Here is a 21,662-nt window from a genome sequence, read left to right as displayed (position 1 = left end):
ACACATAGAATTAGTGTGGTTCTTTGAAAACTATTCAAGCAGAAAGTACAACAAGAGGATTGAGGTTTCATGTAGAAATTAGATTGACTACTAATGAGTTAGCATTACTCCTTTGGCTATAATATTTCACTGCAGTTAGTATTTATAGTGACTCCAGGAAAAAAGGGGGAAAAAAGTTATCTCAGAGAACATTATTGAAAACCCACAGACACTAACAATAAGATCCCAATGGAGAATTAAAGCCAGAAAAAAATTTTTTTTTTTCTTCCCACTGCAATCTTTTTTCTTGCTATTACTTCTTGTAGTCCTGGATAAAAGTTACTTCTTTCTGTAAGGGGGATTTAAAATATGTTACTTTTTCTCTTTTCAGAAGCTTCAAAAGATGTAATATCAAGTGATCAATCACCTTGGAATATCCTTTTATCAACAACATGGATGCCCTGGCTTTTTTGTGCAACAAAGTGCAAAAGACCACTTGAAATTCAACTGTTAAAGATTCAGATGACTGAATAGATTGGGTCTGCATCAACAGTATACAAATAATCAATTTCTGAAATAGAACAGTATTAATAATTTAAAATCAGAAAGGAAGCATAAAGAAGACTCACAAGTAAATCCAATTGCACTGCAGTGGCTATAAATACTAACATTTTTAGTATGCTCTGTATTATTCATGAAAGATGATTTATTACTAAGGTTTTATATAGCTACGATTAGATTAAGAATATCAAATAATGTATTTACAGTTATTTTAGGAACTATCTACATGGAATCTGGTTGTGTTATGCTCTGGGGAAGAGCAGAGTTATGACTACAATATCAAAATCTTATATTTCTATGCATGTCATATATAAGGTTTATGTAAGATTTCTGGATACTATTTATCTATATAAGTACTTCAATTGAACTATGTTTTACCTATGAAATTTGTTTCACATCTATGTGTCCCAAAAGCATTTTATATGAAGGAACACACAAGCAGACAATTCTTTTCTGTTTCCACAAGTAAAGTTCACTGTGAAATGAATGAGAATTGTATATATAATGTCTGGGGGGGGAAAGCATATCATTTAAGCAGCCGTGCTACATGTTCATATGTTGCATATTTTTTCTCCAAATTTGGTACTTGGGTGGGTGAAATCACCCACTGAAAACAGACAGGATGGATTCTAGTAATCTATCCTGATGGCTGTGAGAATACCTTCCAGAACAGAAGTGCATACAAATGGTATCAACTGAACAAACAAGGTGCCTACATTTTCAGGAAGTAATATTTCCAGAGTAATCCCAGGTTTGAGACAGAACTGCTAGCTTTGTTTTACATGGTCAGTTAGAAACACCTTACAATCATGATTGCAAACATGTCAACTGTTCTTCACAAGAATGCAAAGGGTTTATGTTCCAGGCTGACACAAAGTGTTGGTCTTTGGTCACTGACAACTAAATAATATATAAACTACAGCAGTGGATCTTGCACAGCTAAAGCTCCCATTCACAGCCTAACAAAGTTCCCATCTTCCACAGAAATGGTCTTGCTTTTGCTAAGGACTGTTTAACTCTGCTAAGTGTTCAAAATTCCTTTAATTCATCTTTCACTGTTGACCACTGATGGATTTCCCAACAAAGCATAAGACAACCTGCACCTACTTCACCATCAGAACTTTCTTTGCAGTGTCTCCTTCCTATTAGGGCCCTGACTTTTTCTTGCCCTTACCATTTAATTTGTGTGCACATTAGAAAAAGCATTTGCATCCAGGGCACTGTAGGTGTATAGCTTCCAAGAGACAGAAAACACTAACTGAGCAGACACAAAAATAAAAGAGCAAAAAGATTTGATAAACTCAGTCTTATCAAGAGTTCTTCATCAATTGATACAGATTTTCCTATTTAAAAAAAAAGACAATAAGTAGCTCTTTGAACACAACTATCTGGATCTGATAGCTGGAAGTTGAATAAAAACAACACTAGCCTAAAAATTAGTTAATAATAGCAAAAACTTGGGTTAATTAATAACTGGAAAGCACACAATAGATTTGTATGCATAAACAAGTGTTGAGAAGGATTTACTCCAAAATATTAAATTAAGAATAGTTTTTTTCTAAACGGTAAGTCTCATCAAGTCACTTCAAATCCCTCAAGGTCCCTTCAAGTTATACAATGCCCACAGCTGTCCTGGGGAAATCTCCTTATTCCTTCACACATTTTAAGTTTAACTCTCCTTTTCAAATCAGTCAGGCTTCCAATGTTGATCAATTATTACACAGTAAGTACTAACCTTGGCGTGGGGGAGGGTAATGAATAGGGCCCAAATCATATGGAATAAAAGCTCACCAGAAATATATAAACTGATTTAGACTTATCACTCTAAGCCTGAAAACAACCATCTCCAGCAAAAAGAAAATAAACCTTTCATATTCTCAAGCCACTCATGAAGGAACTCACACAATCCCATTTTTCCCCCTCATGTTACCATCCCTGTGCTATATGGGCATTACACATTGGTCTCAGAGAAAGTCCAATCTTTTGTCTTTTGACAGGCAGCATTTTTGCTCTGTGTTCATGCTCTGCTGAGAACTCCATTATGACACACATCCAGCTTGTAGCTGTTCTCTCCGTCTTCCCTTTGCTCCCATGTCAAACACCCCTCTTCTTTCATGACTTCTTCTCACTCATCAAATAACAAAGATAATAAGTGTATTTCTAAGGAGTAACAAAGTAGGGCTCATGGTCCTCATGACACTTAAGAGTTAGGGAGCCAAACCTCAAATTAGTTATCAGTGTAATATATGTGGAATACAGAAGACTGATACAGACTACTTGTTTCTCTCATTAATAGGCAGTAGAATAACAACAACAAAAAAGATTAAATATGTCTTCATTCCCTGTTTTAGCAGAGTAATGTAAGAAAGCAGGAGGTCATCACTTGATTCAATCTGTAGCTGAGACAGAAGCAGTAGCTTTATGTACAGGAGGAACTCACTATTTGTACTGCTGCAGCCACAGATAAAATTTTTCTGTGACAGGGGTCTCTGCTCCATCTGAAAGATTTTAACCTGCAGATCAAATAACTTCCTGTCTTAAAGTGTATGACACATCATGAGATATCCAGGAGCTACCTTATCTGAATCTATAGCTAATCTTCAGTAAAACTTGCTGGAACAGACGCTGGAATAGCAGGCTAATTTACAGCTCACTGCTGCAGGAGCCATACAAGTATCTGGCCCCAGCACAAAATACCCTTGATGATATTAAGAGAGCAATGTCTGTTTTGAACACCTGAAGGTCTTCCCCATCGGCTTCAAAACGTGCAATTCTTTGCCTATCTCAAAATGCTCCTTCTGCCTCTGCTGGCAACAGTTCATACACCAGAGACAACCTACTTAACAAATATCTGCTGCAATGAACGAAGAAACCATCCCACGTTCAAGTAAAGGGCTCTACCAAACAAAAGTATCAGTATCTCCTGAGCTAAACCATTCCCAATCATGTACCAATCTTGTGCTAATCTGACACCCGACCACGCTTGCCAGTAGTGTTTGCTTCTGCAAGGTTTTCACCTCCCATATGTTTCAATAGTACGCATAGTTTAATGTTTTTGCTACAGTAACTTAAGAAACAACGGCAACTCACTTAAGGGTGAAGAAGTAAGTCACAGTAGCTCATCAACAAAAACAAGTGCCCAAAGACCTTGTGAATTAACACATGATCATTAGTGCTGACGATCCTAGACTACTGCCTTCCGCTGCCAGCCTTAAACAATCATCAGGTCCCTATGAAAAAAAATTTACGTCATTGTTATCAGAGTTTAGGGATTTGGGGGGTTGGGGGTGGAAGGACCAAGGGGAGTGTAATTTTTAAGTGAAATTCAACTAAAAGTATTTTTACATTTCTTTTAATAGTTCTGTTATTCCCCCAAATTCAGGAGGAGTAAGTATGTGTATTTCCTACAATGCAAGATGACACACTTTTTAAAAACAAACAAACCCATGGAAGATAGTTCTTTAGATTAAGCAAACAGTGGAGAAAAAAGTTTTCACAGAAAGAAAGATATGCACTGTGAAAGAAGATTAGTTACTTTTTTTTTCTGCTTAGAGGGAAACATAGCTGTGCAAACACTGCAGCTGCTAACTAGACATTCTCAAACAACTAATATGTAATCCTACTGTTACTATAATAATTTTCTCATCTCCACTAGTTGGGCTCAAACCTGGGCAAGAAAAAATAATCAACTGACACTGTACAGGAATTATAATTCACAGCATAAATTATAAGGATATCCTTATATGCTCTATTAGCATATACTTGACTATCAAAGAATCCTTATCTGGTTAGGATGCTGAAATAAATCTATTTATATGTATGAGCTCTGGAACTAAAATAAATAGTATTAAAACGTCCTAACAGTAAAATACAACCCAAATAATTAAACAAATCATTACTCCAAGAACATAAGGAAAGGTATTTGTAACATTCCAACTTTGACTATTTCTCATATTTTAAATAAAGTTATTCTTTAAAATACCAGGTATTATTTCAGATTAAATCTAATTACATGAGAAAAATGGCAGGTTGCCATGCAAAAGAACCTCTTTTCTTATTTCTCACTCTGCTGTCAACATAGGCTGTTCTTACTTGCTGCATTTTCTTGTGATCTTTTACAGCAGGCAAAAAGCATGAGCTTAAGAATTCGGTTTCCCCCCATTATTGCATAGTCATAAACATTGAGCTGACAGGACAGCAGTTTATTCGTACACAAATCAGAGCCGAATCACACAAACTGGCTTTCAGAAACCTACGGATCAATTGTTACTCTCTGGGAGCGCTGCCTTCGCGGGCGGAGGTGAGAGAGTTTCATTTGGGGAAGGGAAAAGTTGAAGAGTTGCAGAGATACGGAATGTTCCCGTCTCCAGTGCATAAGCTAACTAACAGACTCAAATATATACACAGTAACAATGGCATGTTCTGCGTGTGTAACTATTTTTAAATGCACCTAAATTCTGACGAGGCTTAACATACAGATATTTAAGCTTATATGAATATTCATATCTGAGTACTATACCGAATCTAAGTCATTGTTCAAAGATAAGCATGGCTTAAAAGTGTTAAAAGTCGAGTCATTAGACTGACAACATCTACGGACCAAATCAAAATTAATACGGGCTGTTCAAGAGCATCGTACTGGCCCTCAGTCCAGTTCTTTCACCAGTGACACACTAAGCCCCCTGAATTCCCCTTCCCTTACCTATTATGATTTTAGTTAGAAAGCTATCTTAATATAACTTTGCAAACATCAAAAATCTTCCTTTGAATAGGGAAGCAGCTTCTGAAACCTTTCCTCAGTTTAGAGCACATGCCGCTTTCAACGTTAAGTGAAAAACTTTACATTCTCTAGTATTAGGAACACGTAGCGTTAAACCCATTTACAGGTGAACGGAACAACAAAATAAGCATTTTTAAAATTAATATAAAAATCCCATTTTCGAAGGCAAAAACTCGGGGCACACTTCGGTATTTGTTGGTTACGGACAATAAGTTAAAACACTGTACCTCTCTAAACTGAAAGAGCACCTAGAATTGTCACACGAGGGAGCAAAAAACCTGCGTCGTTACAGTTTCTCTCCTCAAACTGTTTCTTTCCTGCGGCATCATCTCCTAAATCAGAAACTCCTTTGAGCACCGCAGCCTCGCTGACTCTTACGGAGCGCTGGCTGCGCCGACATTCGCTCGGTATTTTCGCATCGCTCCTCTCCGCGGGGCCGGCGCAGCCGCCCGCGTCTCTCAACTCCGCTCGCAGCCGCAGACCGCGCTGGGACCGCGCCGCGCCGAGAGGACGCGCTCTCTCAACGCCGACCCGCGCAGCGCGGACCCGCTGTGGCCGAGCCGAGCCGAGCCGAGCCGGCCAGGCCTCCAGCCGCTGGCCCGGGGGCGGGCAGCGGAGAAGTTGCGGCCGCCCCGAGGCGCGCACCGAGGCGCCCGGGCGGACAGGTGCATTCGGTCCCGCCGCGCGTCCCGCCCGGCGCAGCCTCCAGGGGCGGGGGGCGCCGAAGCCCGAGCCCGAACCCCTGCCCCGGGCAGCCCCTGCGGCGCGGAGGCGGCTCCGAGGCGGCGGCTGCCGCCCCTCGCCCGCCCGGCCGCGCCGGCACCGCGCCCGCGGACAAACTTACTTGCGGGCGGCGGCGGAGCCCGCGCCCTCCTTCCCGCGCCGCGAGCGAGCGCAGCCCCGGCGCGGCGGCCGCTGCCGAGCGCGTTCGGACATGCTCAGTGCCCCGCCGTGCGGAACCTACCACCGGGGGGACGGGGGAGCGCGGAGAGCGGGGGCAGAGCTGGATGCTACCAAGAGGACGCGCTAAAAATAGGCGCCGCAGAAAGGAGCAGCTGGAGCCTAAGGGGCGGCGGCCGCCCCGGCCCCCGGCCCCGGCGAGCGGCGCTCCTCCCGCCGCGGGCCCTCCCCGCGGGGCCAGAGCAGAGCCTCTGCAGCCGGGCCTGCGCTGCCGCGGGGCTGCTGCCCGCGGAGCCAGCGCGGGAGAGGCTCTGGGAGCGGGGCGCTGCCGGCATCCCGCGATGCCCGCGATGCCCGCGATGCCCGCGATGCCCGCGATGCCCGCGATGCCTGCGCCACCGCCGCGTCCTGCCCGCGCCTTTGCGGCGGGAGCGCTGCGCTGCGCTCGGCTGCGGCGGCCGCCGCCGGAGCGCGCAGGGGTGCGCGGGGCGTCCGGCGGGGCGGCTGCCGGGCTCTGCCTGCCTTCACCCCAGCGCCGGGCCGGCAGCCTACCTCGGGGCCAGGAGCGTATCTCGGGCCGGGCCATTTATCTCAGGGCTAGGCCACCCCGTGAAGCAGCGGCTTCAGAAATGAGTTCTATGTAGTGAGGGAGAGGATGCCGAGCGGCGTTTTCATGCGGCATTTCTCTGGAGACATCTCCATCCTGCTCCGAGGTTATGCGGACGAGGCTTGGGGAGTGACAAACACTCAGGAGCTTTCCCGTGAAGCTCAGAGCAGTCAGATGAGAATGTGGCAGGTCCGAGGCGAAGAGCTTAAAGAACAGCCCTTCTCAATATAATTTTCTAGGCTGGAAGATCTATGCGGCAAGAGAAATGACATGATCACCTCTCACTGACACTGCTGTGCTTCAAAACTGAGAGCTGTTGAAATAGAAAGCCACCGAAGTATTTGTGAATGGGAATTTCTGATGGGATTTTTAAGCCGTGGCTGATCATTCTCTACCCTCCTAAAAGACTGACAAGAATAAACGTTAGAACGCCACATTGTTTTAGATTTATATAGATACTACAGAGTCTAAAATTGTATCACCCCAACAGGAGTTCAGAAGTATTACTGAATTCTGCTTTTATGAATACAGAAAATTGCTGTTGCACAAAAAAAGAAGAAAAGAAGGCATCTTTACAGAATACTAAACCACTTGTAAGAAAAAAATCAGACATTCTGATGACATCATGTACAATAGTATGCACACTCAAGATCACATTCAAAATTTTTAATTTATTTCATTAGACATGAGAGATCACTGGAAGTTTATCTTCATCATAAATCTAACACAGCCTTCAGCAAAAACTACTGCAGAAAAAAACCCTCAGTTACACGTAGGTGGGTATAATCAGGAAAGGAAGTGTTACTTGTCAGTACTGTCAAATAAAGTGAGAGCAAGTAAGCAATTTTCCTGGCAGACTGACATACAATGGCATAGATTATTAGAGAAAATTGTGTAGGTAACTACTGCAGTACTTGGAGATATGGAAGATGACGTCACAAAGATTATAGTATTAAAAGGGAGTGAATCAGGTTGTATTGGGTTTATAAGGCCAAGCTTTCATATAGGGGAGGGGGCGTGCACGAAGATGGGGAGGTACAGGGGTGGCTTCTGTGAGAAAGAACTGGCAGCTTTCTCTATGTCTGACAAAGCCAATCCCTGATGGCTCCAAAGATGGATGTGCCACTGGCCAAGGCTGGGCCAATTGGAAATGCTGCTAATGCCTCTGTGATAACAGATTTAGCAAGAAATTTAACTAAGATTAGCAGTTGTAATTGTGGCCAGAGAAGAGCAGAGTGAGAGTATATGAGGAACAACTCTGCAGACCAAGGTCAGTGGAGAAGGAGGGAAAGAAGGGCCTCCAGTCAGAGAAGCTGAGAGTCCTTTGCAGACCATGGGGAGGCAGCTGTGCTCCTGCAGCCCACTGAGGTCCCAAGGGATGCAGAGATCCACCTGCACCTGTGGATGAGACCCACGCTGGAGCTGTGGCTGCCTGGAGGAGGCTGTGACCCTGTGGAAGAGCCAGTGGAGAGAGGCCCCTGCCCCCAGACTGGAGCAGCCTGTCCTTGGAGGACTGCACCCATGGAAGGGTGACCCACACTGCAGCAGTATTGGAAGGACAGCTGCCCATGGGATAGACACACTGCAGCTGTTCACAGAGACCTGTTGCTCATGAGATGGACTCACATTGGGAAAGTTCATGGAGAACTGTCTCCTGTGAGAGGGACAGCCCTCTTCTCCCTGAACAGCAAGAGAACCCTCAGGTGATGAACCGAACCCCCCATTCCCTGCCTCCATGAGCTGCTGGGGGATGAGGTAGATCTAGGAAGGAAGAAGGGGTGAGGGGAAGATGTTTTCAAGGTTTTATTTTACTTCCCATTATCCTGCTCTGATTTCATTAGCAATAAATTCAATTAATGTCTCTAACTCGAGCCTGTTGTCCACATGATGGTATTTTCAAGTGATCTCTCCCAGTCCTTATCTCAACTCATGAACCCTGTTTTATATATATCTCTTCCTTGTCTAGCTGTGGAGGAGAGTGCGAGAGAGCAGCTTAAGTGGGTGCCTGGCATCTAGCCAGGGTCAGCCCACTACACATGTTCACTAAATCTCCTCATTCTCCTCATTCTCTGTTCTACTAAGACATGAGATTCACTGAATTCTCTAGTCCATGTCTAACAGCCACCATTACACTATGTATTATAAAAAGTTGTAAACTATGCAGGAGGCATAACTTCACAGAGTGGGGGGTGGATTATGTAATTCTTTCAACTGAAGCTATTGATCTTGAGATGGGCAGCAGGGGAAATAGAAAACACAGTCTTCTGAATGCAGATTTGGGATAACAGTGGGATAATGTATTTCTGGCTGCATCTGGATCTCTGCAGGAGCAGTAGGCAGCCTCTGGAGAATTTCCTAGAACAGTTTGCACCTTTACCCTTATACAGCTCTGGGTAAATCAGGAGACTGAAAGATGTCCTGAGTCTCAGGAGAGTAGCTTCCAGCTGAGGATTCTTACTGTCTCTTCATCATGGGAACAAATCTTAAAATATTGGCAAGGAAAACATGGGTTTTTCTGCAGTCTGCATCATCATTCTCCTCATATCTTCCCTATATGGGTAATTTTACTATAATTCTCACATTTTTCTTTGTTTAGAAGGAATATCTTTAAAACTTGTCAAATATAGTTGCTTTTCACAACGAGAGACAAACATATATGGATTTTCCTCACCCAATCATAGTGTCATAAATTCCATGAATTTTTTTTTATATATACACACACTTATATATATATATATGTATATATGTATATATATATATATATATATATATAAAGCCTAAGATAGCAAGTTCCAGCATTCAAAAGACCATAATCATCCAGATGCAGATTAACCAATTGGACATTAGTAAGTAAGTTGTGGCTGCATCTGCTGTACCAGCCAGTGAACTATATTTAGATGTAGACACCCATCTGAATATTGAAAGCTGTTCTTTTCTTCTTCAAGTTTTGCTCAGCAGAAATATCCATAGAGTTGCATCTTGTTCCTACCCAGCAAAAGATTTAAATATCTGGTGCGCTGCTATGTCCTATGAGACAGAAGGGGAACAATTCCTCATTGCAGAGAAAATGTGCAGCTTTGCACTCCATACAAAGTACAGTGCTTTATCAATCTCTCTTCATATTACTTAAGGAGGCTCTACTGAATCTTTATTTTTAAAATATATCCCCTATAATTCCATACTGCTGATGAACTAAGGCTCTGACATACCACTGATTGCTTCTGGCTCTCAGACTTTCCCCTTAGCCCTCCCAGCTGTCTCCTCTTGTTGTTTTCAGCCTTCTCCTTGACAGCAATATTCAGATTCTCTACTGTCTCCTTGTATAGCTCAAAGGTACATTCTAGCATCCTTACCTTTTGAGTTCACTGTCCTAGGGAATTTTTCTACATAGTAGAGTAACCATGCTTCCTGTGCAGTAGATAGAATATTCCTCTTTTTTTTTTTTTCCCTTTGCTTATAGGACAAAGCTTATTTTCAAGGGATAGGACTTGGATGTTTGAGTATCATAGGCTGATTACAGAATCATAGAATGGGATAAGTGGGAAGGCACCAAGAGGTCATCCAGTTCAATCCAGCTGTCATGGGCAGGGCCATCTTCTACTATACCAGGTTGCTCAAAGCTCCATCCAGCCCAGCCTCTCCAACACTTCCAGAGATGGGACATGCACACAGCTTCTCTGGGCAGCTTGTTCCAGTGCCTCACCACTGTCAGAAGGAAAAAATTCTTCCTAATATCTAATCTAAACCCCACTCTCTTTCAGTTACAGCTATTACCTCTTGCCCTACCTGTCCCTGTAAAGACCCTCTCCAACACTCTTGCAGGCCCTTTTTTTTTTAGTTACTGGCAGGTTGCCCTAAGTTCTCCCTAGAGCTTTTCTTCTCCAGGCTGAACAACCTCAACACTCTCAGCCTGTCTTCTCAGAGGAGAAATACTCCAGCCCCCTGAACCCTCTTTGTAGCACTTCTCTGGATTCAGTCCAAGGTGTTCACATATTTCTTATGTTGAGGATCCCCAGAACTGGATGTAGTACTCCGAGTGCTGCTCTCACCAGAATGGAGCAGAGGCAAAATCACCTCCCTTGATCTGCTGGCCATGCTGCTTTTGATGCAGACCAGGATGCAGCATCACAGGAGACATGCACAGAGAGAATCCAGCTATCAGTCTGTGGTCCAAATGGGAGATGTTCTTCAGAGTAACAGAAAAGGTTGTGTAATTAATATATGTAAAGTTGTGCTTGAGGCAAGAGATTCTGGGTTAGAGTGAAGAAGCTCAAAACAAAAACAGATGACTGATACTTCACTGTGTATTTGGATTGGAAAGGGAACCAACTCCCAACAAGCTGAAAGTACAGAAATTCCAGGGTGGGGATAGCAATGGTGGTATGGGTAACAAAACAGAGAACTCTGGCATGTGAACGTGGGGCACATGAATCTCCCTGCTGTGGAGACTGCTTTTGGGTGGAATGACAACAGAAAACAAAGAACATTTTTGTTAGGACAGGAAAATAAGACATAGGAATAGAGAAATGTGGGATTTCCATTAGGAATAACTGAGACTATTACATGGATTCCCTGGAATGAAGGGTCAAGAGAAGGATTCACAAAGCATATGAAAAGAGGCTTAGAGGAAATAGTCTAAATAGTATTTACTGAGCTCAGATTTTTCAGCTACAATTCAGTAATGATCTCTTGGAGTCATTGTTGGTCACCCTCTGGAGTTCCCAGTTCAATGTGTAGCAGTGGTCAAAAAAGCCAATGAAGAGTTAGGCACCCTTGGGAGTGGAGGCTGGGCTTCATCTGTGACTGTGACGGACAGAGCTGGAAGAGATACAGAGAAAGACAACTGGCATGAGCAGGCAACTGCCTCATGAGAGGAGAATGAAATGGCTGGGATTCTTCCATGTGTAGAGAAGCATGAAGGGCCATGTGGCCAGGATTTACAAAACTGTGAAAGCAGTACATGTGGCAAAAAGTGGATGAGAATGATTTTTCACCAAATGCCATAACTCAGTGAAAATACTGAAATACTGATTAAAGAATTTTCAGTCCCTCACCTGGACATGGTGGACAGTGGTCCTCTGGAAAGTATAACCCCAAGAAGTTCTGTAGGCAGACGAGCAGGTTCCAAAAAGGATCAGCAACACCCATAGGCAACATATGTGTGAGAGGCCAGGGAGTGCCTTCAGTACTTGGAACTCAAGGGCTGTGACTTCTAGGACAGTACAAGGGGAACAGACTTCCAAATTTTCATATTATTTACTGTCTTCTAATAGTATCTCCTTCTCTTACTGCTGGGACACTAGGCTGGGCTAGATAATACCTATGACATATTCAGTTGTAGCAAATTACATGTGATCCCCAGGATGGATCATATCCATGCTTTCAACCATGAGTGTGATCTCTGTTAACTCTGCAGGTAGCTGATGGTGTGATGCTGCTCTTTAGAATTTAAGGGTTTTATGTAGCAAAAACTTTCTTTACATTTGGTAAACCAAGATGTTATATAAAAATTCCCACTTCCACTACTAATATTCATTAAGAATTAAGCCTTTGGAGGCTTGGTATAAATAGCTTCCTTGAAATGGAATTCACAGCGGCCAAAGTCCTATCTCCCATCCAAGTCCTTAATATCTTTCAGGAGCTATAGAAGGGTCTAACCATATCCCACAATCCGTGAGAACTCATGGTTGCTATCAATGACTGTACCTCCCATTTAGCACCCAAGGGGTTTTGCTGCCAAACACTCCATAAGAAAATGGCCAATGGACTTGAATGGTTTGAAATCCCTGGAAATTCATCCCTCTATAATTCATTATCTTTGTGATATACTTTTGCCTTCCCTGACCATGTCAATCATTCATTTTTGTTGCTAACAGGTGAGAGCAGCAGGTTGTGGTCCATGAAAGAAAAGCAGTGACAACCCACAGATTTTCTAGAGCCTCCTGATAGAGGAGTTTGATAAGAGCACAGCTATGAGGGTTCATCCTGCCATTGCTACACGGAAAATGCACTGACACCAATGCAAGTGTTGCGCAGTGAACAGGTTTGCATTCTTTATTGCAGAAAGGTTTTGCATGTAAGAAATAGAATTCTTTGAAGAAACAACTCAAAATATAGATGGATTTCAAATAACAAATTTAATACTAATTCCTTATTAAAGTGAAAGAAAAATAGCTTTATATACTAATAGAGGAAGAATATGGAATTTGTTTTTACTCAGAGTAAGTTCAGCATTTCCAGAATTTGAAATTTGTTGACAACCATCGTCTCAGATATTTTCTTTATTGTAATCAATATTTTTCTCCCAACCAATCTGAAGTTCTCTACTTTTTATGCCTTTTGTGGACTTTGAGGGTTTTTTCCCTTAGACGTTGAATTTAAATATCCATCCTTGACTTCTTTAACTGAGAGTTCTGCCAGGCAGTTGGGAGCTTGGAAGTGAACATTTTACTATAAATTTTTTTGTGAGCTGTTCTCAGTAGTGTATAGGAAACTTTTTCAGTTCTTGCATTACTTTCACACGTTATGCAAATTTGTATACATGAAATTAATTTGCTTTGTTTTCAAAGACACCAATAATTGAACAACGTGTTATAGAAACAGTCACAGGCTTATATTATTATGGAAATTTATTAAATGCTTCAGAAAGGTTTTCTTAGTTCTCTTCAGTAATAAAATTAAACATCGATCAGTTCCAGGCTTCCTTTAATATTACTCAAGTTGAGCCCCTGTAAAATAGAAAATCATAGCTTTTCTGTTATTTAGTTATTGTAGGACATACCCAAAATAAATAGAGATGATGAGATTTTTAATGTGGGAAGAAGTGCATGTGTGGAGTACTCTGCTCCAGGAAGCTGCTGGAAACATCTGTCTCTCAGAGCGCAGCAGTAAAAGCAGTGTGCTATTAGTGCTGCTATTAAAAACTAAAGAGAGAAGTGCAGCATACTGCTTTGAGATCAATATTCAATCTAATAAGGTCCCTTGCTTTCCCTCAGCAATCTCTAACAAGTCATGGTTGTTTACAAAGGAAGGTGAGGTTCGGGTTGTCAGCAGGCCTGGGCAGTGGCATGCACCAACATGTCTGAGCCATTGCTTGTCTTCTGTAAATCAGTACCAAGACTAGAAATATGCTGAGATCATCTATGATTACACAGAAATCATATATTCCATTATTGTAAAAGCTAACAGTAATCAAGGTATGATCATGTTTAAAAGAGGAGCCTCTAATAACCAACTGGAATATACTCTGGAGAAAAAAAAATGCAGCTTTGAACTAAATAAAAACTTTCCTTCCATACAATTTCCATGTGTATTTATAAAGCAAAACCCACCAATAAAAAAATTATACAACAAAACCAAATAAAAAAATTAAGGTTTTCAATAGCCTTTATTAAAAAATAAAACTTGCTGAAAACAGCAATATTTTACAGATACTGTTCTAAGAAGAATTAGTTATATGCTTAAAAAAGAAAGACATGACAGTGTTTCATAAAGCCTTATGAATTTTTAATAAGCTCTGGAAAGCATGGCTTTTAACCACCTAGAAAACTGGTGCCACCATTTAAAATAAATCTCAACAAACTAGGACCAATTGAAAAATAATGTGAAATCTCTCTTCTTAAATACTTCATGTTATCCCTGATATTCTACCTCTGTCAGAAAAGTACAAATTTTCAGTAAACCAAAAGGTAAGCTACTGAGCTTGTTTAAGGATAAATGCAAAATTTAAATTCAAGCCACTGGAGAAAATTATTTTAGCTAAACCAAAATCTAGATCTATAGCATATGTGCTGTTATATAATGACATATAGGCTGCCCAAAAATAGCTGGTCAGGGCTTGTACTTGAAGTGGCATTTCAGTATTTGTATTCAGGCACCATGCAGGGTTGGCATCCAGCAAAAGCAATGTTAAGGAGCATGGAGGATGTTATAAGGCAAGGAAGGCACAAAAAAGACCATGAAACATTCCTGCATTGTAGACTTGCTGAGATATTAATGAAGGTGAAGGAATCTGGCTGATTGAATGTACCCATTAAGTACTTCACACATGGAATCGCTGTTAAAAAGTTGCCTTGAGATTTGGTAATTTCACCTTGGGCATAACCAGCCAAATTTCTTTCACATGTTTTGTGTAAGCTTTAAGAAGAATTACCTGGAATGAAGCATTAACTCCAACTTCTGGCTGTCACGGGTGTCCTTGAGAGTTTGTTGACAAAATATCAAGGTGATGGAAGTTTTGCTCTTGATGCTACTGAAAATCAAAAAGGTGTTTCAGGACCAGGAATACCACAGCCATGCTTGTCTGGTGAAGGCAGCGTCATGATGTCGATGTACTTCTGTCTGGAGGGAAAAAGGAATGGCTGGATTGCAGAACTGACATGGCTGACCTCAAACAATGCAAACATATCCCAACTGCTGGAAATTTCTTATTCAACTCCAGCTTTGTCTGAAGCTAGACTAGAAAAGCAAATAAACACACAAGCAAATTCTCCAACTACCATAAAAATGCTGAACTAGTTTAAATAAAAATTAGGATTGTCTATATTTTGATAGAAATTACATAAGAACACACGAAACTAAATTTTTAAAAAGGGGGGAAATGGGGAATTTTAGGAAAGATTCCTAGTTTTTTATTTTATATGAAATAAAAAGAAGAAAAAAATCTCTGCTCCATAATTTGACCTTGACTTTACAGAAACTGTTTACCTTTCCTTTAAAATATATATGGATAATTTTTTAAAATTTAATTTCAAAATAAGAACACAGATATTCAAAATTATGAAAGTGAAATATTTCAGAATTTTTGAATTTCATGTTGGAGAGAAAGGTGGAAAAATGGAGAGGTATTTCCTTTGTTGAACTCAATTTTTAAAGGTTTTAATTCTATACCATTTTTTTTTTGATAAAATACTCACAATAAACATTCCAATACTGAAGACCTGAATATCCATAGCACTTTTTGCTGCCACTGTGAATTTCAGTTCCCTGTTATCTTTTCTTTGCTAAATGATTCAGAGGTAAATGGCAGCAAACAACCCATAAAATATTATTGAGTAGTATTTAAGCCAATGCAAACAGGGGCTCTGATGGTGCTCCTGTTACAGCAGAATCCTGCTGTTTCTCAGCAGACTGGACACTTCTGGCATCTTCTGCTTTCAGGTCCTGCTTTGCAAATAGTTTTAGAAATGAAGATAAAGCATTTGCAAAAACAAGTAAAGGGGTCACAGGTGCACATTACTGGATGTTTTGATTGTGGATTTTCAAAGATTATAAGTCACAGTAGATAATTTTAGCTGTGTTTTTAACCACTATTTCTGCTATATTGCCTAGATGGAAATTATTCTAATAGTGGTTTGATCCTTGTGCTCATTTGCATTTAGATCTTTTGTCAAACAAGTAAATCTCTCAAATTTCTTTCAATACACAGAACTCTAGCTACCTGATTCTTGTACCATTTAGCTTGCATTTGAAAAGGGATATCCTTCTATGTCTTAGGACAGAAATCTCTTTAATTATGGTTTTGGATGTATTGTGTGTGATATAAAACTACCATTTGCATTATTGTAAATTCCAAAAAGGGAGCTGATAGAAAAAATTTTGGGCCTTTGTAAAATAAATGCCTGTGTAACTACTGTTCTTTTATATCCTAAAACATCATATACTATTTATTTTTGACTCAAAGAAGGTTTTTGTACAAGAGGTTGAAGTATATTTTCTGCTTTTACAGGCAAAATAAAGTTTAAGTTACACAAAATTATAAAGTTTTAGAAAAACATCAGTTCTATTCAGGTTTGTCTTCAATCCTTGATCACTTGTGAGTTCCAAAAGCAAAACATAACTTTTATCTATAAATTGATGATCATGGGGGATTGCCTCCTGATTATATGTTTATTTCTCATTTGTATCTTCTGATTGAGCTTTTAATAGAATAACTGTCCTGTTTGGAGATATTTCAGAAAAGACATATTAGTAGGAAACATCCTGAGGGCAAAAACCTGAAAAGTGATGCAAATATAAATCTTCTCTATTTCTGATTTTTCATGTCCTCACCGAAATTCATAAATATAACCAATTCACTCTTTGATAATAATTAGTGATGTAAAGTGGAACAGGTATTGCAAATTTTTACCACAGACATTGAATGTTCACTGAGTGAGAAAAAGAAGAAAATTTTGGCTCATTTAGCTTTGTAAAGCAGAGGCTGAGATGAGAGATTTTGTTTTCCCTAAATATACAAGAGAAATGGCCATTGACAAGAGGAAGAACAACTTCTTTCTCTGAGAGCAAATGTTGGTAGAGATGCAAACCACTAAATATTAGCTATATATATATACACACACACAATAAAAAGAGAAAAGGATCCTTGTATGGCAAAAGAATAAGATTCAGGAAAATTCATGGACAAGATTGTAGAATCTGTCTGCTTAGAAAGCCAAGGTTGGACACCAGTGACTAGAGAGGCCTTTCCTTTCCTCTCTTTCTGACCTCTGGACAGCCCTGATTAAAAATCGCATTATTGAAGTTGCTGAAAGATTGGTCAGCATGGGGAAGAGATTGTGAACCAAATCAATTTTTGATTAAAATTTTATACATTATATTAATATTGTAAATCAGAAATTTCATTGTTATAAATTATAAAGCATGCTGGAATCTCTGCACATTGTCATCTTAATGCTCTAACTCTCATTGGGATTATATTTTTTTTGCCTCTGGTTATAATTTGTTGGTTTGCTTTTTTTGCTCCTTTGTGAAGAAAATGAAAGGATATATACAACCCAAAAGAACCTGTGAACTCTGAAAAGGCGTTGAAAATAGTACACACATAGAAACTGATATTTTTTTTTCTTCCTTCAAGTAGTTTATTTACTATCCCAACTATTCACAAATTCAAACTTAAATTCTATTATGATTGAGTTCAGTTCTCTTTACTGAAGTGAAATCCCCATCAGCTTTCAACAGAAAGTAACCCAACTGAATATGCTGTCATGGCCTATTCCTCTTTGCTATTTAATTAATTCATGTGAGAGCTGGACTCTGACAAGCCCAATGGGTGGCCAAATACTTTGGAAGTGGTTTTAAACTAAAACTAGTCAGATTTAGGGGCATGTGACAATAAGTGTTAGAATGCCTTGATCAGATGGATCAGAATATACTGACTCACAGTAAAAAAAACCAAACCAAACCAAAGCAAACCAAAAACACAACAACAACGCCAGTATTTTGGGGTATTCTGGTGATTTGAATTCAAATTCGTTTTGTAACATGGGCTTCCTCTGTTTTCCTCTATGTTTTCAAGCTGCTGAGGCTGATTTCAATGTGTTTGTGTGTGTGACACTCATGTTGTACACTACCAGTCTTAAGATGTCCCCCAGAATTCATAGCCCTTTGTTAGATGCTCATAATTCCCATAGAGAATTTCCCACTGGAAGAGTTTGCAACCTGAGGATGATGTTCACAAATGAGGAGAACCACTGAAGCAAACCAGCTAGAAGCTCCAGGGAGGGATATCAGAAAGGAGCCGTATTCCTTATAGTAAATGAAAATGTAATTCTGTGTAGTATGGTGAACTCTTTTCTAGAATGGTGAATCCTCTTCTAGAATGAGGGTCAGGTCTGGTTTGTTGCCCATGGCTTGGAAATCAAACACAGGCTGTATGCCTAGAAAGACCTTTAATGTTAGATAATGGAAAGAGTCCAGGTAAGAACTTTCTCAATTTTTCCATTGAAGTGAAAATTCGAAGGCAGTCATTTGGATGTGGCAATTACCATGTCTATTGTTCACCTGCCAGGGAGGCAGACGTGGCAGTGTTTGGCCAGTTCACAATTTCCCAGGTGTATGGGAATAATGGATGTATGTAGGTAGCTATGAGGGACTTACAGGAGCTATCAAGAGATATAGGGTATGGTGGTATAAGTGCAGAGGCATAGCTGTATGAATGCCTACTTTCCAAATTTACTCTTTTTTTGTGATGTGTTGCCTGATGAGAAAATATTTCCTTAGAACATTTCTGCAAAACTTATTTATAGCCTATGGGGTTTTTTTAGGGTTTTTTCATAAATGTTCTCTGGAACTGTAACTTTTTCCCCCTGATGGCAAAATGCAAAATTAAAAAAAAAAATCTTAAAATGTCCAGTCAATATATATTGGTGATTCCAGAGTTCTTTTCACCACTGTTTCCTCCAGGACTGTTCAAATTCAGATAATAAACACGACATGAATGGATGTCCAATGTCTTTAAAGCAGCACATTGTGACAGAGATTATCAAACCTCAAATCTTCAGACCTTAGCATGCACTGAATACTGTGTGTGTATAGATAACAGTGAAGACCACAATGAGTAGAGGTTTAATTTTAATTATAATTTTAGACAAAATTTAAATAGAAATTAGTACTTTCTAGTCATTTATTTCCCAAATTTCTCTAAGTATCTAAAGTTCTTGGGTTTTTTTGATAGACCTTCTTAAAAATTTGAAGAAATCCAGGCAAATAACCCTGAAGCCCTGAATCCAAAATCCTGATTTCCTATGGATTTCTGTCTACTGTGAATTAAGGAATGAGATCTGAATGAAGCATTTGCTATCATATGCAGAATTAGTAACTATACTCTCATTTCTGGATTCTCTGACATTTAGTAAGTCATAGAGTGGCACTATAGCCATTTTTTTTTTCCTCCTTAGTCATTCTGCTTGTATATGTTATAAAAGTCACCTTTCTTAAACTACTGCTATTTTCCTGCCTTGGAAGTTTTCAAAAAGCACAGACAGAGAGGAATGGACAGAGCATGGCTGCAATTGAATGAATACATTCCGTTTACAAAACAAACTGAGGAAACACAAGGGCACCAAGACCTTCACTCCTGCAGAAAAAATATAATTTTAACACCTCTGTATGTAATGCTGAATTCTTGTGACAATGTAGATGTCTTGCCCATGGACCATAGGTAAAATAGAGATTGCATCCAAAGTTAATCCCCAACTCTATCCCTCATTTGAAGATAAAAATCCTCAATATTTTCAGGGAACTAGAGAATAAATCAGATTTTCCTTGTGTTTCCACATCATAGTCTTCCCTGTTTCTGGAAAGAAAGATGATGGTTTTCACAAGGAGTAGGTGATCATATTGTCTAAAATAACAAATTCCCCTGAATATAATCAATGGCAGTTTATCAGATTACTGACAGGAGTGTGGTGTATCTTAAAGATGTGTACACTTCAAAACAACATCTCCCAGTGACTGATCTATGAGTTTAGTGAATCTGTTCACTGAGTGAGCTTGAATACAGTGCAGACTAGATACCATTCTGGTACAGGAATGCTAATCAGAAAAACATATGATGGAGTGAGGACAAATGCTATCTAAGAGGATAAGTCACAGAAAAGGTATATTTATTTTGAGGGTTACCTTTGATGTACCTCTGCACTTACATAGTTTGGGTTGTTTTTTTTTTTGCTAGGTAAAAAAAGCTTCACTTCCTACAGTGAGGCTAACAAATTGTTTTAGAACTGTGGGATGCAGCACACCCTCAATGGTGGGAACAAAGGATATGGCCACATAAACTTGTTTCCCACTTCTTGTGCTGCACTCAGGCCTGTAGCATATTTGCAGCACAGAAGCAGAATGACTCTGGTTTGTAAGAGGAGACTGGGGAGGTGGTTTGGTAGCTGAAGTAGAAAGAATTCATGGCCCATTTCCTGATCCTCTCACCCACTAACAGATGGCAAGAGGAAGATTTATCTGCCTTAAAACATAGAGAACAAACTAACACACTATAAGGTTTTGTAAACCTCTGAAAATATTGTTCTCAATGTCATTCTCAGCAGCCTTTCATGCTGCACAGTGGTTAATAGAGATTTATATGTTTAGTATTACTCTTGAAAATCACAAACCTAGAGAACCATTTCAGATAGGTAGTAATATGTGTGGTTGAACTTTAAAACAAATGTATTGACAGTTATAATTAATTTTACAGCTTTTAGAATTAAATCCATAAAGAAAAATTAAAGATTTACAGGGTGTCAATAAAAATTTATTGAGGAAACTTCATAATAAACTTAAGGCACTCTATAAGGGGTGGTTCTGAAATATCATAAAAAAAACCAAACACCACAGTATGAATTGCACTGATTATGATGTTATTTACAGGAAGTTACTTTAGAATTTTTTATTTATGATATTCATTATGGAATTTTATTAGTGTGAAGTATTCAAATACTTCACAATAACCCTATAGAAATAAACAGCATTTTCTTACTGTTTTTCTTACATTTTCTGTTTCTAAGTTTAGAGTTTGGAATGCAACAAAATGAAGGCAGGCTTGTGATAAAAGCTTGTAGAAATCTTGGTCTAAATCATTTTCACTATGCTACTGTCAAATCCTGATCATGACCAAACTCCCTCATAATCAAAGGTTTTGATAGTAGTGGTCCTTATACCTACAGATCTGTTCTGGAAATGAATACAAATGTTTTTTCAGCTACTGCAGTGATGAGTTTCTCATAACATAAATCCTCCCAGGATTCACAGACATAGCATATTTCTTTTATTTGGGTGAAGAAACAATTTAAAATCTAAAGAGATTAGGTTTACACAAGAATACAACTAGAAGAGAAAGAGGTATTATTATCTCTCAAGTTGTTTTCAAACAGCTTGAGCATTCACCCAAAAATCTATGATCTAATTGCGTCCTCTGTCTGACAGATCTTAAATCCCTGTCTCCCACTTCCCTGTAGGATATCCAGCAATCAGACTCCGGAGTAGTCTAAGGTGAAGTGTTATGGTTGTCTCTTTTGCAGAAGCTCTTTCATTTTGCATGAAAAAAGCAGCGGCTCAATGGGC

The 21,662-nt window shown here is 39.8% G+C and overlaps 2 protein-coding genes across 11 annotated transcripts in view; both read right to left on the bottom strand.

The window, feature by feature from the left end:
• The window catches only part of OXR1 (oxidation resistance 1), a 259,566-nt gene extending 252,579 nt beyond the window's left edge, over positions 1 to 6,987 (bottom strand). For 2 of the 10 annotated variants that reach the window (XM_085572444.1, XM_085572447.1), the window contains exon 1: positions 6,165 to 6,268. Coding sequence is in view for 5 of the 10 variants with exons in the window: in XM_021546455.4 (XP_021402130.2) it covers positions 6,773 to 6,806 (34 nt within the window). In the remaining 5 variants the exon portion in view is untranslated. Of the gene's footprint in view, positions 1 to 6,164; positions 6,302 to 6,772 lie in introns of those variants that run through there. The other 8 variants (XM_021546455.4, XM_085572448.1, XM_021546445.4 and 5 more) reach the window with 8 other exon arrangements.
• A 5,868-nt stretch (positions 6,988 to 12,855) lies between these two features.
• Positions 12,856 to 21,662, bottom strand: part of LOC110479303 (uncharacterized) — a 78,490-nt gene continuing 69,683 nt past the window's right edge. Inside the window, exons 3-4 of the transcript XR_004147851.3 lie at positions 14,980 to 15,167; positions 12,856 to 13,555 (exon numbers count right to left, since the gene is read on the bottom strand). The gene's annotated coding sequence lies outside the window, so the exon portion shown is untranslated. The remainder of the gene's footprint in view (positions 13,556 to 14,979; positions 15,168 to 21,662) is intronic.

The sequence above is a fragment of the Lonchura striata genome, chromosome 2, assembly GCF_050655825.1.
Source record: "Lonchura striata isolate lonStrDom1 chromosome 2, ASM5065582v1, whole genome shotgun sequence".
NCBI classification, from domain to species: Eukaryota; Metazoa; Chordata; class Aves; order Passeriformes; family Estrildidae; genus Lonchura; species Lonchura striata.
This window is presented reverse-complemented; position numbering and strand designations above follow the sequence as displayed.